Source organism: Equus caballus, chromosome 20 (assembly GCF_041296265.1).
Source record: "Equus caballus isolate H_3958 breed thoroughbred chromosome 20, TB-T2T, whole genome shotgun sequence".
NCBI lineage: Eukaryota > Metazoa > Chordata > Mammalia > Perissodactyla > Equidae > Equus > Equus caballus.
In genome coordinates this window covers 25,327,796-25,349,025 of record NC_091703.1, presented here as the reverse complement: position 1 = coordinate 25,349,025, position 21,230 = coordinate 25,327,796, and the positions used below count along the sequence as shown (strand labels likewise).

The following is a 21,230-nucleotide window of genomic DNA, read 5'->3' as shown; positions in this document are numbered from 1 at the left end:
ATTTGTAATGTGACTTTGCCTATACTGATTTTTTCCATTTTAAAAAAATATATTTTTCTAGTGTCAAATTGATCATTCTTTTCTTTTACGGCTTTTGAATTTTGAGTCATAGGTGGAAAGTTCATAAAAGCATCCACCAGTGGTTTTTCTTGAATTTGTATGATTCTGTTTTTATATTATTTTGGAGTTTATGCTAATATTCATTGTAAGGTATGGATCCAACTTAATCTTCTTTGGAATTGCTCTCAGTTTTCCTGAGAATTTCTTTCTGATAAGGATCTGCCTGAACAGTATACCTGGAATAAATATTCTGGAGGGAGAAGCTTAGGTTATATCAGGGAAGAATGAAAAATGGAAAGAATATGGCTAACAAACAGGAGATTGCCTAAATGGGTGCTGGGAAGAAAAGAAGGGTAACTTTCTAGGCAACTTGTAGATATCAAGAGAGCCAGGGACTCTTCAAGTCCGGCAAACAAACCACACACACACAGACACATACACACACAGAGACACACACACACACACACTTGCACCCTACCTGACCTCATGCTCCTCTAGAGCCCTTAACAACCCTGGAGGATTAGTCTCTGTCATCAGAGCTTGTATTCACTGATTAGGGAATGGAGGCTCCAATTTGGACTAAAGAAACTCACTTCAGTTAACAAAACTAAGGGAGGTCCTCAAATATAAAGAGAATTGACCTCCATAAATCCTCAAACATTTGAAGGAAACCAAGAGCATGAAAGAGAGAGACCAAACCCAAAACCATAAGAACAAGTCCAAATGAAAAATAAATTAATAAAGGAATTAGAAGAAAATTTTAAATAATTGACAAATAACATCAGAGAAATCCAAGGGAACATGGGTAGGCAGCATTTGTTTAAAAAGAACAGATTGCGTAAAAAACAGTTACTGCTAATTAAAAATATGATTGCCAAAATTTTTAATCAAAATGAGTAATCTGAATTTCTAAATGAAGGGAGATGACCGTTAAATTAGTGAATTGGACAGATAGGTTGAGGTATTATCCCAGAATACAATGCAAGAAAATCAGGAGTTGGAAAACAAAAGAAAATTTAAAAGACTTGGAAGGAAGACAGTGATCTTATACAAGGGGCAATGCCCTTTCCTCTCATTGCTTATTATACAACGATAGAGCAACTGGAATAGGTAAACTGAGAGTGACTAGAGGAATCTTAGAAACCTACAAGACTGCAAGTTCCAGAGATCTCCTTGTGTTTAGTGTTGGAGGAATATCTTGGCATACCCAGGCAGGTGGTCTTTTCTGGCCTTTAGAACCTGGTTCAGAGAGCACAGAGCCTTTGGCTGTCTGAGAGAGTCCAATAGAAAGTCACTGGAGGAACCCATCAACAGGTGGAATAGACAGAATCTACCTGCTTACCTCAGTAGTTCTTATACAAACTGCCATTTCCAGTGATACTGGGGTTCCTCAGCAGGCTGCACTAGTGAACAGGATCACTCAGCCCATGAGGTTGGAGGAGGACTCCCCAAAAAAGGCTCCTGCCCTCAGTGGAAGGGCCCAGGTACTGCCAGCCTCTAGGAAAAAATGGATCTTCCTCTAAGGGGGCCCACAGTGGCACATCTATAGGCAGGAAAGTTTGTAGCCACTTAAGGAGCTCAATAACTTAAGAGAGGAGGACTAAGTAGCCCAAACAGAATTGCCAGCTCATATTTGAGACAGGCCTCATAGATGATGGAAACACGTACATACACACAGGCACACACCCCTTTAATCTAAAGATGATGCAATATCATACAGCAATGAAAATGAAGAAACTATAGCTGCATGCAATAACATGGGTAAGTTTTAGAAACACAAATGTTGAATGAATAAAGCATGTCTAAAATTGCCTTAATGCAATGGAAGCCCCAGGTATACTACCAGGCAAGCTATCCCAGAGGTCATGGAACAGATAGGCTCACAGGCCAAATTAGGTACTATAATTGCACAGTTTGTTAAACCACAGAGTGAGAGGTAAGATGCAAAATGGGGTAAATTAACACATTTAAGATAGGGTGCAACCAGGTGGAAGGACCACACCACCTGAGTCAAGCATGCAGAATGTTCAAACACTATCTCTCTGTCTGACTCTATCTCTCTATCTCTCTCTATCTCTCTGTTTCTTTCTCTGCTCCATCATCCTTCCCACTGATGGTGTGGATATGAGAACCAGCGTTGGGCTTCAAGCAAAAGAGCCCACAGAGGGGAGGCATCCTGGGCCAATGACACACACTCACTCTATGGGAGAGAAAATGGGATGAGTGCAGCTGACCACAGCTCAGTTTACTAAGTAACCTATTAGTGTCATGGGTTTTATTTATGTTTCTTACACAGAGGACGCAAAGGGCCAGAATGGGTATTCCCAGTGGATGGCTAAATTAGGCCTTCACAAATATTGCGTCAGCAATGCTGTGCTGGTAAACAGGCTCTGTAGGAAGAAAAAAAAAAAAGCTGATTTATAGTATTTATCAATTTCTGTTCTCTAAATACTCCCACTATGGCTGATTTAAAGATATCCACCCTAAGTCACTGAATGCAGGGTTAGGAAGAGGTGTTCACAATGAAATTTCACCAGCTCCAGCACTCCACTGATTGAGTGCTCATATGCCCTGAGAATGTACAGGGTCTCATGTTTATAATTATTGCCTGACTAATGTTATGTGTCTTTTGGTCTTTGTATCTTTTTCTGTCTATATTCAAAGACAAACATGTTATTTTTAGTAAATTACTTGTCTTTAATTAACACAGCTTATAAATCTCGTCTCTCTGTCTCACAATCTGCTGACTTAATCATTGTCTATACCTAATATATCTTAGGATATTTTCCTGTGTCTTATAAGATGAATTTATTCATCTTCTATGGTAGAAATAAAAATTCTCGAATAATAAAGCAAGGACACATTACAATGTCCTAGATGAGAACATCCAGGATGATATCACCTTAATAAAGATCAAAAAATCAAAACAAAACATACGCATTAGGTATACATATACATATACGATTCATATATATATCGTATAACATATATATGAACAACATATATGATACAGTTCTCATACACAGATAGATAGATATGTTTGAGCATTAAGTGATTCACCATGCACATAAATCAAGTATTAGCTGTGAACTACAATGCATCTGAATGGAGATCAGATTACAGTCTGGCATTCAGTGGGAAAATGAGATATAACAAGGCATACTGAAACTTCTCAGTACATATACAGTGGTACATATACAGACTATATTTAAAGCCCTGGGACCGAATGCTATCACCCAGACAAAGAACATAGATGGAGAAGAAAACTAAGGAAAGAGCTCTGAAGCCTCCAAAATTCAGGTCTCCAACAGAGGAGGATAAGAGGCCAGTAGAAGGGGCTAAGAAGCTTCCTATGAGGCCACTGGACAACATTCAAGCAGAGGTGAAGGGTGAGCTGTACCACAAACTGCTAGGGTTGAGCAAATAGCCGTGGGTTTGGCAAGCTGAAGGTCATTAAAGGCCTTGACAAGAACCATGGCAATGTGGGGTGCGCGGGGGGGAGCGGGGCGGGTTGGAAGAGTGTTTGGAGTTGGCTGAGGAAGGAAAGGAAGTGGAAGCAGTAAGCACAGCCTTTTGAGAGGTTTTGCCCTGAAGAGAAGCAGAGAAATGGTAAAGTACACGGAGCCTCTGAAGAGGTCGAAAGTTTTTTGTTTTGTTTTGAACATGGGCTTTATGAAGGTACGTTTGCATGTGGATGGGAGAGATCCAGGAGTTGAGGAAGTAAGTGAGGATGCAGAAGTGAAGTGCATTCTCAGAGTACCTAGGTCTGGAGCAGATTGGAGGAGATGTGGTCCAGAAGACAAGAGGAGGCCTGGTCTTGAATGAATGCAAGAACCTGTCCTCCATCGTAACTGGAGTAAAGGCAGAAGGTTCAGGGAAAAGATGCAGATTTGGTGGACTTAGTGGTGGAAAATGCACTGATTTCCATCTTCATCTATTGGTGCCCTGAAATCATGCAGCCTCATTTCAAATGCTGCCTTTCCTTGTTATTAGCTGTGTGACTTTGGGCTAGTTATTTAACTTTTCCATGTCTCTATTTCCTAAATTCTAAATTTTGATACTAGAACTTAAAAGAAATAACACAGGTAACATGCTTAAATAAACAGCATGGCTAAATGAGAAGGAAAACATAAATGACCATTTTTTTTAACTATGAGATGGGGAAAACCCTTTTAAGCAAGGGAGTAAATCTACAAGTCATTCCAGAGGAGATGCATAGATCCCACCCCATAAAAGCTTACACTTGCTGAATTACAAAACGCACCATACACAAAGTTAAAGTTGTTTGAATAGAATTGTAGCCAGCATACTAGACAGAAGATTATTATTCATTGTACATAAAGATTCTGTAAATTGAGACAAAGTTAAACAAGCGAAAGAAAGAAAGAAAGAAAAAGAAAGAAAGAAAGAGAAAAAAGATTATGAACAGACAGTTCACAGAAGAAATAAAAATGATTAGCGGAGGAAAAAATATTCAGCTTCACTATAAAAAGGAAATAATGAGATTCTGTTTTACATTTATATTTGGAAAACTATTTTTATAGACTTCGAGGATGTCCTCATCCAGGAGATGAGGAAAAAACCAATATTTGTTGGCAATTTAATTTGGTATAGCCTTTTCGCAGAATACTTCAGTAGTAGCTATAAAAATTTAAAATGCACATAGTTTTTGACCTAACAAGTCTACTTATGATATTCAATTGTAGAGAAATAAATTATGTTTATGTTCAGAAATGATGATTAAGTTTATGTTCAAAAATAACAATAATTAGGTAGAATCTACAGTGACATGGAAATACAAGAACAATTGTTAAATGAAAAAGGAATGTCACAGGCCAACAGGTGCATTATGATTCCATTTATTTAAAAATAATAACTCATATACATATATATGAAATTTGACAAGTTGATGTTAATGTTCATCTGGAAAATAAAAAAACATAATAAACAGTTTGAAAACGTTGTAAAAAAGAAATGTGCCCTACTGTATATGAGAATATTCTGTAAAGCTGTGGAAATTAAAAGTGTTAGTACACACTTATAGATAAATCTATCTAGCTTCCTGTCTGTGTATTACAGAAATGCATTTACAAAGAGAGAAGTGTGTGTGTAGATATACATTATGTACGTGTGCACAGAGGAAAAGGTATGCAATTATGTATCACATAACAAACAGTTGCTAATGGTTAACATTAGAGAGAAGAAGGGGAGTAGATTAGTGGGGCATGTGAGGGAAACTGGGTCTTTGTGGTAATTTACTTTTACAATAAGCACATATTATATGACTTGTATAATTAAAAGTTTAAAAAGTGTAAAATAAAGCATGGCTCTCATCTGCAATGTTACTAGGAAACAGCCAGAATAATGAATCCTCAGAAGAACATATGAACTAAATCGTAAATCTGAAGTTCATGTATTCCAGTATGCTCGTCTCCTTATGGTTTGGCGACAACTGCTCTATAACACGTTACTGTCATTCTGTAGGTTTCTGTGAGGTGGAGTCCAGAGGCCCATTGTTACTCTCTGTCCCTTTGCAGGAATGATAATGGGAGCCTTCACGGCCATCCTCCTGGGTGGTGTCATCTCTCAAGCCCTGGGGTGGCCTTTCGTCTTCTATATCTTTGGTAAGCTATTGTCTCCCCATTCGCAGGAGTTCATATTCAGAGAGATTCTTCTGAGCATCTATCTGTGTGTACTTTTCTGGAGGACATGAGTCAAGAGAGAAAAATCCTAGAAAAACAAAATGTCTTAATATAATATTAGGGAAAAACTAACCCACACCATCAAAGAATTTAGAAGCCCTCCTACCCATGATGCTATTAACCAACCCTAATGCATTATTAACACAAAATGACTGGGTACCCTCTTGCCGGCAGCAGGGGACAGGCTTGCAGAGCAGTGGTTGTGAGAGATGGGAGAAAGAAGTCCAGAGAGAGAGCTGCTGCTGTGGATTTTTAAGCACGGCAATGAAGGTCCTGGAAAAGGCTCAAGTTGCCTAAAGGAGAGAAAACACCAACTACCAATAGGATGAATTTTGCCTACTCCAGCATTTTCCCCCAGAGCCTTCCATTTAACTAATGGAAATCAAGAGCAACCTCTTCCTCCACCACTTCAGACTTCAGTAGCTTCTACATTCTGCTTTCAAATCTCCCCCCACCTTATGTGTATTTGTTTAAACATCTGTCTCTCTTTGTGGGCAAGATGAGCTCCTGGAAGCCAGAGATGAAGCCTTCTTGGTTCCTTGGACCCTGCAGTCTCTGGCACATAGTAAGGGCTGAATAAATATTTGTTGAATCAAACTTATGGAAGACAGAGTTACCCTTTCCGTGGCTCTGTCAGGAAGTGCTTACTAATAACTGTAACCTGACATTTTTCACTTGCCTTGGTGGGGTCTATTGATATAACTTTCTTCTTAACCTAAGTTCTCAACACTCCTTCCTGTTCCTACACACTAATAGATTCTAGAAACACCAGGATGCTTTCCTTTACCAGAACAGCATCTTCACTGATGGGCTGTCATGGGTTTTCCTCACACGGCTCCCTCTGCCTGAGGGACCTTTCCCTGCTTCTGCAATTATTGATGTCCTACATCCTTCATGAGTCATCCTCCTGTGAAGCCTTTCTCTTTTCCTCATTTTAAATTATTCTTTTCTTCATGCTTACACAGTATTTTGTTCATAATTCACTTACTCTCCAATTCATGTCATACTTAGTACCATGTAGTCCATAAGTCTATCCGCTCCAGTAGACAGTGGACTCCACTGTGACCATGATAGATCTTAGTCGTCTTTGTTGTCCCCACCCCCTGGCAGTACTAGACATACTTGTTGAACAAATGAGTTAAACCTAATTGAATTGTTTAGAATTTTGCTCATGAATGTTTAAATTGCTTCATTTGTATGATGCTACAAATATTAAGCTAAAGTCAGACAGAATTATTTTTTTTTCTTTCTTTTTTTTTTGCTGAAGAAGATTTGCCCTGAGCTAACATCTGTTGCCAATCTTCCTCTATTTTGTGTATGAGCCACCACCACAGCATGGCCACTGACAGACAAGTGGTATAGGTCCATGCCTGGGAACCAAACCTGGGCCACTGAAGCAGAGTACACTGAACTTCACCACAAGGCCACTGGGGCTGGCCCCAGAATAAATTTTTAAATAACAGTAATAATAATGACAATAGTAATTAACTATAAAATAATTACTATGTAACAGGCTCTAAAGGTTTTATGTACATTTTCTCACTTAACATTTAAATAACCATGTGAGGTTGGTATTATTATCTTCATTTTACCGATAAGACAAAGGAAAGAAAAGGTCTAAATGCAGGCTTGTCATGTTTATTGATTCTGCAGAAAGGGCAGCGAAACTTCGTTTCACTTCAAAATATTTTTCTTTAAGCCTTCCTGAATTCAAAATCACATCTTGTGTCTCTGTTTTTCAGTTTTAGACATTACCTTGTCATTTCAATGGCTTCAGTAATTTGATAGAGCAATGTGGGACAATAGTCTATGTGGGCCAGTCAATCCAGAATGTTCCTCAAGATAATGAACTCAAGTAAACATTTAATACTCTCTCTCTTTCTCTTTCTCTCTCTCATGTGTTCTCTCTCACTCTCACTCTCTGCTCTCTCACACATTTTCTCAAACACACATGTATAGTCACACACATACAACTGAAAAAATTTCATTCACTCAAGAAATAATTACTAAGATTTAATTCTATTCTTTTAGCATAAGTCTACCACAACCTATCTCTGATTAAAAGTTAAAATTCTGGACAAAATACAAAAAGCACAACCTGAAGACTCTGAAACAAAAACAGAAGTAGACAGATTGTGGAAAGAATTAAAAACTTGGAAAGGTGAGAGGCAAGGAATTGACTTTCCTTTTTTCTTTTTTTCTCATTTCTCTCACTGCTTTGCCCTGAGAGTGAGCCTAGTCACCATGGTGCAGATGAGTAAAATTCCAATAGAAATTCCATGTTTTTAAAAAGAGGAACTAGGAGAATAGACTCCTGCAAGCAGGATAGTGTATGGAAGAAAGAGGGGAAAGACCTGAAGATAAACATGCACAAGCTTTAGGATCACCCCTGAATTGCACATGCATGGGGCAGACCAAAGTGGATTAGCAAAGGCTGTAATAACTCCACTGATTTAAATCATGGTTCAAGTCATAACAATTACAATGTTCAAGATACAATTAAGAAATTTCTCAACATATGCATACCAGGAAAATACGACCAATTCTGAAGGGAAAAGACAATCTGTAGATGCTAGCCCTGAGGTTCCTCAGATATTAGAATTACCAGGTAAAGGTCTCAAAGCAGCCATTATAACCATGCTCTATAGGTAAAGTTAAATACATATAGGATGAATGGAAAGATAGAATTTCTTAGCAGAGAAATGTAAATTGTAAAAAGAGAACAATGTGGAAATTTTGCCAGTGAAAAATACATTATGTGAAACAAAAAATTCACTATATAGCTTTAATGAGAAAATGGAGATAATAAAAAAAGTCAGTGAACTTGAAGACAGAGCAAAAGTATATAATAGAAGGAAGAAAATAAAACATTTGGAAAAAATTAAGAGAGCCTTAAGAGCTAATGGGACAATGTCAAAAGAATCATATACATGTTATTAGAATCAGAGAAGAAGAGAAGAAAGAGTTCAGGGCTGAAACATATATGAAAAAATAATACCCTCAAAATACCCAAATTTGGCAAAAGACATAAATTTACTAATTCAAGAAGCTCCGTGAACACTTAACAGAGAACAAATTAAAGAAAATCATACTTAGATACATCATAATCAAAGTGCTGAAAAACGTTAAAGAAAAAATCTTTAAAAAAGCTAGAAAACAAATAAAACATTACACACAAGGAGACAACAACTTAAAAGCCACAGATTTCTTATTAGCAAATTTGGAGGCCAGAAGACAGTGGAAAACCATCTTTAAAGTGCTAAAAGAAATGAACTGTTTATCATGAATTCTATACCTATTGAAAATACCCTTCAGAAATGAGGGTCAAGGGGCCAGCCTGGTGAAGAGTAACATAAATTATAAATATATGATTGTATAAAAAAATACTATTTTTCTTAAGTTATTTACAATATGTATGATTGTTGAAAGTAAAGCTTACATCATTGTCTGGAGGTGTTTTCAATGTATGCAGATGTAAACTATATGTCAACTATAGCATAATGGCCAGTGGAGAGGGTAATGGAACCTATATATTTGCAAGACTTTTATATTTTGCTTAGAGTACTACAGTATTAACTCTAATACTATGACTAAATTAAGAATAAGAATAGATAGATATGTATATTGTATTCCCTAAAGCAGCAAATAAAAAACCATAGAGAGACATAGCCAAATTTCAAAAGGAAAACTACATTGGAATATTTAAAAATTCTAAATAAACTAATAGAAGGCAAAAACAATTGAAAGAAAAAAACAAAAAGTACATAGAGAAAGCAAAACAAAACAAAAAACAGATAAAATTGTAGATGTAAATCCAACCATATCAAGAATTATATTAAATATAAATGGCTTCAATAGATGAATTACAAAGATACAGATTTCAGACTGGATTTAGAAAGAAGGACAAAACTGTATCCTATTTTCAAGAAACCCACTTTAAATTTAAAGACATGGATAGACACAAATAAAACAGTGGACAAAGATGGACCAAGAAAACACTAATCAAGAGAAAACAGAGTGGATATATTAATATCAGCCAAAGATGACTTCAGAACAAGGACTATTACCAGGGATAAGGGTAGACAACAAATAAAGATAAAAGTGTTAATTCACCAAGAAGAGATAACAATTTGAAATGTATATGCATCTAACAAAAGGGCTTCAAAATATGTGAAGAAAAAACTAATAGAAGTGCCAGGAAAAATAGATAAATCCACAATTAGAGATTGTGGAAGACAGATGAAGTATACCTCATCTAGTAACAGTAGAATATTCTTTTCAAGTGTACTTTGCACATGCACCAAGATAGTCAATCTTATGACTCATAAACAAACTTTAACAAATTTAAATGAATAGAAAATTATACAAAATGTGTTCTTTGAGCATAATGGAATTAAACTAAAAATCCATAACAGAAGGATATCTAGAAATGCCCCAAATATTTGAAAATTAAATAACACACTTCTAATGGGTTAAAGAAAAAGACACAGGGAAATTATTTTTTGAGGAAGATTAGCCCTGAGCTAACATCCACTGCCAATCCTCCTCTTTTTGCTGAGGAAGATTGGCCCTGAGCTAACATCAGTGCCCATCTTCCTCTACTTAACATGTGGGATCCCTCCCACAGCCTAGCTTGATAGGCTGTGCATAGGTCAATGCCCAGGATCCAAACCAGCAAACCCTGGGCCACTGAAGCAGAGCGCATGGACTTAACCACTGCGCCACTAGGCCAGCCCCACAAGGGAAATTTTTAAATTGAATAGAATGAAAATGAAACTCAATATACCAAAATTGTGGAATGCAGCTAAAGCAATGCTTAGAGAGAAAATTTTAACATTGAACACTTACATTAGAAAAGACAAAAGGTTTCAAATTAAGGATCTACACTTACACCTTAAGAAGGAAAAAAAGAAAAGCTAACTAAACCCAAATCAATAGAAGAAAAGAAATAAAAATAAAAGCAGAAATTAATTAATTCAAACAGAAAAATAATCAGTAAAACTAAAAATTGGTTCTTTGAAAAGATCAATAACATAGATAGATAGGTGAAGTAGATAGATATTATAGATAAATAGAAGATAGAGAAGATACAGATAACCAATATCAAGAATAAAAAACAGACATCAATACAGACCCTACAAATGTTAAAAAAAATCATAATAAATGGATATTATGAAACACTCTATGCCCATAAATTTAATCATTTGGATAAAATGGACAAATTCATTGAAAGATATAAAGTAACAAATTTCACTCGAGAAGAAAGAGGTTATCTGAATATTTCATATATATTAAGAATTTGATTTTGTAGTTTAAAGGTTTTGAACAAAGAAAACCCCAGACCCATATGATGTCAGTGGAAAATTTTACCAAACATGTAAAAAATGATACCAATTTTACACAAATTCTTCCTGAAAAAGGGAGAGAAAACACTTTATGAATCAGATTGTGAAGCCAGAAAGACTAAAGAGTCCCCCTTGATACTCAGCAAAGCACTGATCAGGATGTGCGTGAAGACGTCATCTGAGCCCAGGGGGAAAAGTCTTTGGAAAAGATTAAAGAACAGTGTCCACTACTTACAGAAAATCAGATGTAGTGCCTGTTCCCACAAGACAGCCTGAAAAAATGTATAATTCATGGGTGATTGGGCAGAATACTCATAAAAGCCTTTCCTAGTAGTAAGAAATAACTAGCTCTAGAGGGAGCACTATTGTATATCCCTCTCACAAATGATGATGGCAAGACCTAAATGGATCAAACTGTGTCCACATAACTGCACCCCAGAACAAAGCTCAAAAGTATTTACAGAAACACAAAAATATTCAACACCCAGCAAGGTATACTTCACAATGTCTGGCTCCATGGAAAAAAGGCAAGAAAACACAATCCACAATAATGAGAAGAATAAAACAATCAAAACCAACCCAAAGCTGACATAAATGTTAAAATTAGCAGACAGGAGCATTAAATTAGACAGTTATTATAACTGTATTATAAGTCTATTTATTCAAAAGTTAAATAGAAACATGGAAAATATTTTTTAAAAGACCCAAATCAAACTTCTGGAATTGAAAACTATAGTATATGGATAGAATTAATGACAGATTAGACACAATAGAAGAAAGATTAATGAACTTAAAAATAGCAATAGAAACCATCCAGAATGAACCACACAGAGAAAAATAATAATAATAAGGAAATGAGAACAGCAGTAAGGTGTGGGGTGCCCAATGGTGAGGAACAAGATGGAGGAACAGAAAAAAATATTTGAAGAAATAACAGAAGAAGAAATGAAGAAATAATTTCCAAATGTTAACTCACAGATTCAAGAAGTTCAATGAACCTCAAGAAACATGAAGAAAACTACACTAAGCTACACAATAATCAAATGGTTCAAAACCAGTGAAAATCAAAACCAGGTAAAATCTTAAAAACAGCTAAGCTAAAAAACATGTTATATACAGACTAACAAAGAAGATGATGCAGCTTTCCGGTCAAAAGCAATGCAAGCAAGAAGGCAATGGAATGACATCTTTCAAGTACTGCAAGAAAAAAAACCAAAACTGTCAACATAGAATTCTAGAGTCAGAGAAAAAATTTTCAAACCAAAGGCAAATAAAGGACATTTTAGATATATAAAAATTGAAAGAATCAGAAACCCAAATTAAAGAAAACAGTATCATTTTCAATAGCATCAAAAAAATGTTTAATACAGAGATAAATCTGACAAAAGCTGTGAAAGATTTATGCACTGAAAATTCAGGGCCAGCCTGGTGGCGCAGCAAAGTTCACATGTTCCACTTCGGCAGCCCAGGGTTCAGCAGTTCAGATCCTGGGTGTTGACCTACACACCACTTATCAAGCCACACTGTGGCAGGCATCCCACATAAAAAATAGAGGAAGATGGGCACAAATGTTAGCTCAGGGCCAATCTTCCTCAGCAAAAAGAGGAAGATTGGCAGCAGATGTTAGCTCAGGGCTAATTTTCCTCAAAAAAAAAAATTAATAAATTCTCATGAGAATAAAAGATCCTAGAATAGCCAAAGAATTTTGCAAATGAATCACAAAGTTGGAGGACTAATACTGCCTGATGTCAAGACAAAATTACAGTCATCAAGACATTGTGGTATTGGTATAAAGACAGACAAATAGACAAGTGAAACATAATGCAGACATAAATAGACTCACATATAAAAGGTAAACTGATTTTTGACAAAGATTCAAAGGCAATTCAGTGAAGAAAGGATAGTCTTTTCAACAGACGGTGCTCAAAAATTGGATATCCATGTGCAAAAAAAAAAAAGAACTTTGATCCATGTCTTGTGCCCTATACAAAATCTAACTCAAAATGAATCCTGGGCCTAATTGTAAAATCTGAAATCATTATCCTTCTAGAAGAAAATAAATGAGAAATTTTTTATTCTTTAGGTAGGCAAAGATTTCTTAGATATGCCACCAAAGGCTTGATCCATAAAATAACAAATTGATAGATTGGATTTCATCAAAGTCAAAAACTTCTCCTCTTCAAAAGGCATTGTGAGAATAATAAAGAGACAAGCCAAGATAGGGAGAAATACTTACAAAACATATGTCTATATATATAAAATAAGGAATTTTATCCAGAAAGTATAAATAATTCTCAAAACTCAATAATAAGAAAAAAAAACAATTAAAAAATGGACAAAGACACTTCACCGAAAAAGATAGAGAGAGGGGAAATAAGCACGTGAAAAGGTGGTCAACTCAATATCCTTAGTCATTAGCAAAATGCAAATAAAAATGACAATGATACACCTCTGCACACCTATTAGAATGGTTAATTATGACATAATAAGAAGTATATATAGTGTCTGCTCCCAGTTCCTGACACAGAGCTCCTAAAATCCTTGTAATTTCCTAAGTGATGGGGATGACAGGAGCATCTTACACAGAGTTCCTAAATCCCTTGGAATTCCCCAAGTAATAGGAGCATCTTTTGTTCTAATAAGGTAACTCTTTGTGGCCTGCTGGATAGTTTCAGGATGGAGGCTGGTCACCAGAAAGACCAAGCCATGATTAGAAGCTTGGAACTTTTGACCCCACCCTCCATTCTCTGAGGAGGGATGGTGGCTGCAGAATTTGCTGATAATCAATTATGCTTACACGATGCAGCCTCCAAAACATCCCTAAACGATGGGGTTCTGAGAGCTTTCAGGTTGGCAAAGACATCCACGTGCTGGGAGGGTGGCACACTCCAACTTCACAAGGTCAGAAGCTCCTGTTTTCTGGACCCTTCAGGACCTCTCCCTTTGTATCTATTCATCCGGCTGTTCATCTGTTTCCTTTATCATATCCTTTATAATAAACTGATAAACATAAGTAAATTTTCCTGAGTTTTGTGAGCTGTTCTAGCAAATTATCAAACCTAAGATGGAGTTGTGGGAACCTCTGACTTGGTAGTCAAGCCCAACAGAAGTGTAGGTAACCTGGGGACCCGCTACTTGGAATTGATGTCTGAAGTGGGGGGCAGTCTTGTGGGACTGAGCCCTTACTATGCCAGGCCGTGTCAGAGTTAAGCTAAACTGTAGGATACCAAGTTGGTGTCCACAGAGAATTGGAGAATTGCTTAGTGTGAAAAAACCCCACACATTTGTTTTCAGAAGTGTTGTGAGAAGAGAAATAGTTCTTCCTTTACTAATATTAAAAAGGTTGAGATACCAAATTTGTGCCATTCCTAGGGTCTGTGATTTCCACATGCACAAATAATCAAGAAATGTAAAGGACTGGGTTCTAGAAAGCTGTGATATTCATGTGAATTTTTTTGAGAAATGGAAAGGGGTTATTATGAGCAAGAGCTTTTCCCAAGACCTGTACCAGAAAATGTCCCAATGTAAAAAAAATTGATATAGAAGGCAGAAATCAGCTCAGTTACCAATTTTACCCTCTGCTTGCAGGAGGCATTGGCTGTGTCTGCTGCCTTCTCTGGTTTGTTCTGGTTTATGATGACCCTGTCTCACACCCATGGATAAATGTCACAGAAAAAGAATACATCATATCCTCCTTGGCCCAACAGGTACACGTAAGGACTCCAACCTTCTCCAGCTGTGTTGTATCAGCATCTGGATTTCTCAGGGTGACTAAGAATGTGTGACCATGTCTCAGATCTTACTATTCTGATCAGTAAATTTATTTTCAGGTCAGCTCTTCTAAGCAGTCTCTTCCCATCAAAGCTGTGGTCCGATCGCTTCCCTTTTGGTCCATTTGTTTTTGCAGTTTCAGCCATCTGTGGTTAATTAACATATTTATTGTATACACACCAACTTACATCAGCAGTGTGTTCCATGTTAACATCAGAGATGTGAGTATATGTCCCCTCAACCCTTACTCCTATTAGCATGACTCACAATTACTCTGCCTTCACAAATCATTCCATTTAGAAAGCTTTATCTTTTATTACCAAGAAATAATCTAATATTTAATACTCATGCCCGTAGCTTTTCTGAGGATGTGATTGAAGAGGCTACTGATTTTCTTAAGAAAGTGTGATTACAGGATTGTCAGTATGATTATCAGTGATTCATCAATAAAACATGTGGGCTCGCTGCCTTTGTTATGATGGTTTACTCAAATTTTTCCCCTCAGAATGGGTTCCTGTCTGCCCTTCCCTTTATTGTTGCCTGGGTCATTGGTGTCCTGGGAGGCCACCTGGCAGATTTCCTTCTGACCAAGAATTTTAGGATTGTTACAGTCAGGAAAATTGCTACAGTTCTTGGTAAGAACAGGGCCTAAGGGTCAGTAACTCATAAAGCATACACAATGGCCAAAGATGTCTCATTGTTTAATTTGTGTGCTCTTCATTCCCTAGGAATTCTCCCTCCCTCAGCATTCCTGGTGGCTCTGCCTTACCTCACCTCCAGCTATATCACAACAATGACCCTCCTGACGCTGGCTTGTGGACTAAGCTCATTATGTCAGACAGGGGTCTATATCAATGCCTTAGATATTGCTCCAAGGTAAGACTCCAGTCTCCACTCTTATTTTCACCTTTTTTGAGAAAAATTTAGCCTGCTTAGCTTTCAGGGAGCCCTAAACTTTGGGAAATAATAAATCATGGGCAAGGACAACAGATAGACCTGTGGCTGTTTTTTTCAGGTATGTGGGGGAGGGGTAATATTGATGTGTCTTTGAGCCTTTCGTGGAACACACATAGCACAAGTAGTTTTGGGTATAATTATATGAGGGATTCATACACAGAGAAAGTCTGAAGAATACTGTCAAGCATCTCTAGATCTAGCCTGGAACATTCCTGTCACCCACAGATACTCCAGTTTTCTCACGGGAGCCGCAAGGGGATTTGCACAAATAGCAGCTGTCCTGGCACCCACTGTTAGTGGATTTCTCCTCAGTCAGGTAGAGTTTTCCTGTCAAGGACTCTTAAAATGCCCTTCCAAATCCACTCAGAAAGGTAATAGCGTAAAGAATGTGTTCACATTTTGAAAAACAAAATTAAATTGTAAGTAACTTAGTCATAAGGTCAGTCTGGCAAAGAAAAATATAGAACAATTTCTTTCTGGACCTCCATCTTTACTCATTCTAAAGCCAAAGAACTAACTAGTGATCCGCTAGTAATATTCAGTCTTTGAAACTGAAACCACACAGCCACAGAGATTTCGTGAGATGATGATTCTGTGCATGAATGCAACTGGCCATGTCTTCTGCAACACTTTGAAATTTTCATTTGCCTAACCATGCAAAAGCAGAGATAATGAAAGTAAATATGTTTAAGTGTCTGATACATGCAGGTGTTATTATAGGTATTTTATATGCAGTAATTTCACTTAATTATTGATTCTTACACCAATTGTGAAAGTGGAATATTATTATCCTCATTTCCCGATGATTAAACTAAAAATCTGATAAAACAAATCTTTCCGCTAAGAAGATATAGAATCAGAATTCTTCCAACTTAGACCTGTCTCGCTCCAAAGCCCACAATCTTTTCACTATGCCATCACAATACAAGACGAACTTTGAAAACATTCTTAGTATATTTTATGCTGTTATGATTCTCACGAAAGAAAAAGTGTATGGCACTTTGATAAATTGTGACAAATGCAGTTCTGTAGGTTAATCGTAAAGGTCCCTAAATCCCTTTTATCAAGAATATTCTGAATGTATTTTGAAATTCTTTCCATGCAACTATCCATCCACTTTCAGGAAATGAATTTCTTCATGGACACTCACTAGAGAGCATTGTCTTCTAAACTATTAATATGAATTTCATAGAAAACAGGATGAAAGGGATAATATTCACTTGAGGTTTTGTGTCCCCAGGACTCTGAATTTGGGTGGAGGAATGTCTTCCTCTTGATGTTTGCCATTAACCTCTTAGGACTGCTCATCTACCTCATATTTGGAGAAGGAGATGTCCAAGACTGGGCTAAAGAGAGGAAACTCACTCGTTTATGAAGGTAAAGGATAATTATTTCATCTATGGTTATAGCCACAGAAATACTACTTAAATTTTTAATTCTATGTCATTTTTCTTTCTTAGTAATTCCACCTCAGATGAAAAGTCTTTAGGCACCTTATTCATAAATGAGAAGGCTTCAGTGATGAAAATACCAACAGAAAGAATTGTGTTCGCTGTGGCTCTTTTCAAATCCAAGATCAGTTCTTTATTTTACTCAGATTTATTATTGAGGAAAATATAAGCTGAATGAAAATTCAAATAAAATGATAGCCAACAACAAAGTTGTCATCTTCATAGAATTAACAATGGATTCGGAGGAGCTGCCATGCAGGAGCCAATAGGCTCCATTCACAGTTTCTGGATCTCGAAACAGGAAATAATGTTTTGAAATTCTCAATCTAGGGTGGTAACCTCACTAGGGCAATGATTTTTCCTGTTTGTGAAAATGATTATTAATTTATATTTGTTGGGCTGGATATTGTTAATGTGTTCCTCCCTTTGTGCGCTACACTCTACTTCATCCTGTGCAGGCCAAGGAGGCTGACCCGCATGGCTTGCATCCCACCCTCCTTTGTCCAGTGGCTTCTGCTGGATTTCAATGGAGGTCGGAGAGTGAGGACAGGGAGTATCTATCTTTAAGTTTCCTCCTTATAGGGTCTGGAGGTGGCTGATCCTTCCACTACCGTTCACGGCTCCTGGCAGGTAGCTACTCCACATGTTCTGGTAACTTCTCTCTTCCCCTGTCTCTTCAAGTCCTTTTTTTTGCCTTTATTTTGCTAGCTCTGGGAAATCCACAGTATCTTAGGATTTCCTTACCACCTTCCCAACCCTGTGTAAAATGTCTCTTTTAACACTGTGCTCAAATTACTCAGTGTAAGTCTGCCATGTTTTCCTTCTGAGATGCAACTAATTCCATGGTCAAATCATATATAAAGCTTCAAACATCAAATGTATCAGTATTTTTGTAAAATGACAATTCACAGGTATCAGTGGGTCAGAGCATGTTCAGAGGGGCCAGGACCATGTTCTAGGTTGCTTCTTGTGGTGATCTCTACCATGCAGACAGAGACTACAGCCATCAGGTCATTTTGTATAGAGGTGATGTAATGGACATTAGTTATGAGTGAAAAATTAGGGCAAGGATATTGAAAGTCAAATCTAAATAAATTCAATAATTGCTGAGATCTTGCTATAGTCTAGAGTCTAGGCCCTTGGGATAGTAAATTAAATTAGACACAGTCACTATGCCCCATTCTAATATGGAGGACAGACATAATAATAGATGACAGTGCATGTCTTAGTTACAATAGCAGGGGGACATGCAGGCCATCATGGGAGACCAGATGAAGGGTTCCAATCCCGAACTGGAAAGCACAGGGGAGATCTCCTTCAGCAAGTAATTCCTGAGCTAAATGTTAGATAGGAAGTAGTATGGTAAGATTTCCCACACTGGCGCACAACTTGTGCAAAAGCATGAAAACAAGAAACAGAATGGGTTCTGAAGGGAATCACCTGCCTGCATGGTCAGTTATGAAAGTACAGAAGATGAGTTTAGGGAAATGGGCATTACCACAGCATGGAGGTCTTGTCTGCCATGTTAGGGAGCTTGAGGGGTATCTTACAAGCAATAGTGACATGAGCAGATTTTGTCTCTAGATAGAACACTCAGCCCCAATTGCAGAATCAGCAAGACTAGTTAAATGACCACCTGTGCAATGGTCCACACAGCATTGGTGAGGACTTAACTAGGGTAGGCAGAGCTAAGATGGAGAGAAGAAGAGAGACAGGAAAAATGTTTAGGAGGTAGAATTGAAAGATCATGGCATTTGGTTAGCTGGATACAGGAGAAGAGAGCAGTTAAGGAGTCTTGGGTCTTTAACCTGAGAGACTGGATACAGAATGGTCTGAACAATTAAGCCAGAGAATGCAGGAAGAGGAGGCCCTTTCAGAAAGAAGATAATGAGTTGACTTTGGGACGTGTTGTGTTAGTGGTAATAGTGGGATTATCGAGTGGGCATATCTATTAATTTCCTGGGGCTGCCATAACAGAGTACCACTAACTAGTGGCTTAAACAACAGTGATTTTTTTGTCTCACAGCTCTAGAAGTCTGAAATCAAAATCTCAACAGAGTTGGTTCCTTCTGAGGGCTGTGAGGGAGACTCTGTCCCATGCCTCACTTCTGGTAGCCTCAGGCATTCCTTGACTTGTAGATGGCTTTCTCCCTGTGTCTTCATATCATCTTCCCTCTGTACATGTTTGTCTCTGTATCAAAATGTCCCCTTTTTATAAGGACACTGGTCATATTGGATAAAGGCACACCTTAATGACTTCATCTTAACTTGATCATCTACAAAGGCCCTATTTCCAAATGAGGTGACATTAACAGGTACAGGGAGTTAGGACTTCAGCATCTTTTGGGGAGACACAATTCAACATAAAACAGCAAGCCCAACAAACAGCCAGACCATAAATCTGAAACTTGTAGAAAGGGACTGGGCTGGAGACAAAGATATAGGAGAAAAGAGCAGATGTTCAGCACTAAATCCTGGAATGTTTCATGCTCAGAGAGTCTGTGATTGGAAAAGCACCAAACCAAAGACAGAATGTCAACACTAAAGGAGTGAGCAGAATAAGAAATCCCCCCTCATAACAGAGATGAAAAAGGCAAGCTTGCACATATGAGGAACAATAGGAGGATACTGCTATCATGGAAACTCATAAACATGGATGGCCTTTAAGAAAGATGACATGTCAGCAATAACAAGTATAGTGGAGTTCAGTTAGATGAGGTCAGGAAAGGAACCCAGTCATCTTCTGATTAGTTTACTGGTAGCTTTTTCAAGGCACATTTATCAGAGATGTGTGTTTGCAGGTCAGTTTGCAGTTTGCTGGTGAGTGAATGGGAGTTAGAAAATAGAGAAAGCAAGACAAATATTTTCACAAAGTTCAGTTGGGAAGAGAGGAGATGGGAAGATAGCCAGAGGAGGATACAGGAAAAGGACGAGTGACCTAAGGGGGAAAGGGACTGGCCCATGGGAGGCTTTGGGGAAGAAATAGTGGAGTGGGAGTGAAGTTGTAGAATGATAGGGCAAAGAGATGGAGCAAGGTCTTGAAGGACACAAAAAGGACTCTGATGCAGGAGTTTAGAAAGAAAATATAAAATCAGAAATGTAAATTTTCTCTTTAAGAAATGGAGTCCAGGAAACCATCAACAAAATGAAAAGGCAACCTATGGAATGGGAGAAAATATTTGCAAATAATATATCTGATAGGGGGCTAATATCCAAAATATGTAAAGAGCTCATACAACTCAATAGCCAAAAATAAAAAAATTGATTAAAAGATGGGAAGAAAAGGGGCTGGCCCCGTGGCCGAGTGGTTAAGTTCGCGCGCTCTGCTGCAGGTGGCCCAGTGTTTCATTGGTTCGAATCCTGGGCGCGGACATGGCACTGCTCATCAGACCACGCTGAGGCAGCGTCCCACATGCCACAACTAGAAGGACCCACAATGAAATATACAACTATGTACCGGGGGGCTTTGGGGAGAAAAAGGAGAAAAATAAAATCTTTAAAAAAAAAAAAAAAAAGATGGGAAGAAAAACTGAACTGACATTTTTCAAAAGAAAATATGTAAATGGCCAACAGGTACATGAAAAGGTACTCAACATCACTAATAATCTGGGAAATGCAAAACCAAACCACAATGAGGTACCACCTCACACCCGTTAGAATAGCCATCGTCAAAGGGATAAGAACAAGTGTTGGTGAGGATGTGGAGAAAAGGGAACCCTTGTGCCCTGTTGCTGGGAATGTAAATTGGTGCAATCACTATGGAAAACAATTTGGAGATTCCTCAAAAATTTAAAATAGAACTACCATATGATCCAGCAATCCCAGTTCTGGGTTTATATATCCAGAGGAAATGAAAATAGGATCTCAAAGAGATATCTGCACTCCTGTGTTCATTGCAGCACTATTCACAATAGCCAACACATGGAAACAACCTAAGTTTCCAT

At 37.7% G+C, this 21,230-nt stretch overlaps 1 protein-coding gene across 2 annotated transcripts in view; it reads left to right on the top strand.

Annotated features, from left to right (window-relative positions):
- SLC17A3 (solute carrier family 17 member 3) overlaps positions 1-20,547 on the top strand; it is a 34,678-nt gene extending 14,131 nt beyond the window's left edge. For both annotated transcript variants that reach the window (XM_014734229.3, XM_001496361.5), the window contains exons 6-13: positions 5,598-5,684; positions 14,696-14,814; positions 14,938-15,099; positions 15,384-15,513; positions 15,607-15,754; positions 16,061-16,151; positions 17,076-17,212; positions 17,296-20,547. In XM_014734229.3, the coding sequence (XP_014589715.2) occupies positions 5,598-5,684; positions 14,696-14,814; positions 14,938-15,099; positions 15,384-15,513; positions 15,607-15,754; positions 16,061-16,151; positions 17,076-17,210 (872 nt within the window). In that variant the 3' untranslated portion in view covers positions 17,211-17,212; positions 17,296-20,547. The remainder of the gene's footprint in view (positions 1-5,597; positions 5,685-14,695; positions 14,815-14,937; positions 15,100-15,383; positions 15,514-15,606; positions 15,755-16,060; positions 16,152-17,075; positions 17,213-17,295) is intronic.
- Positions 20,548-21,230: the final 683 nt, after the last annotated feature.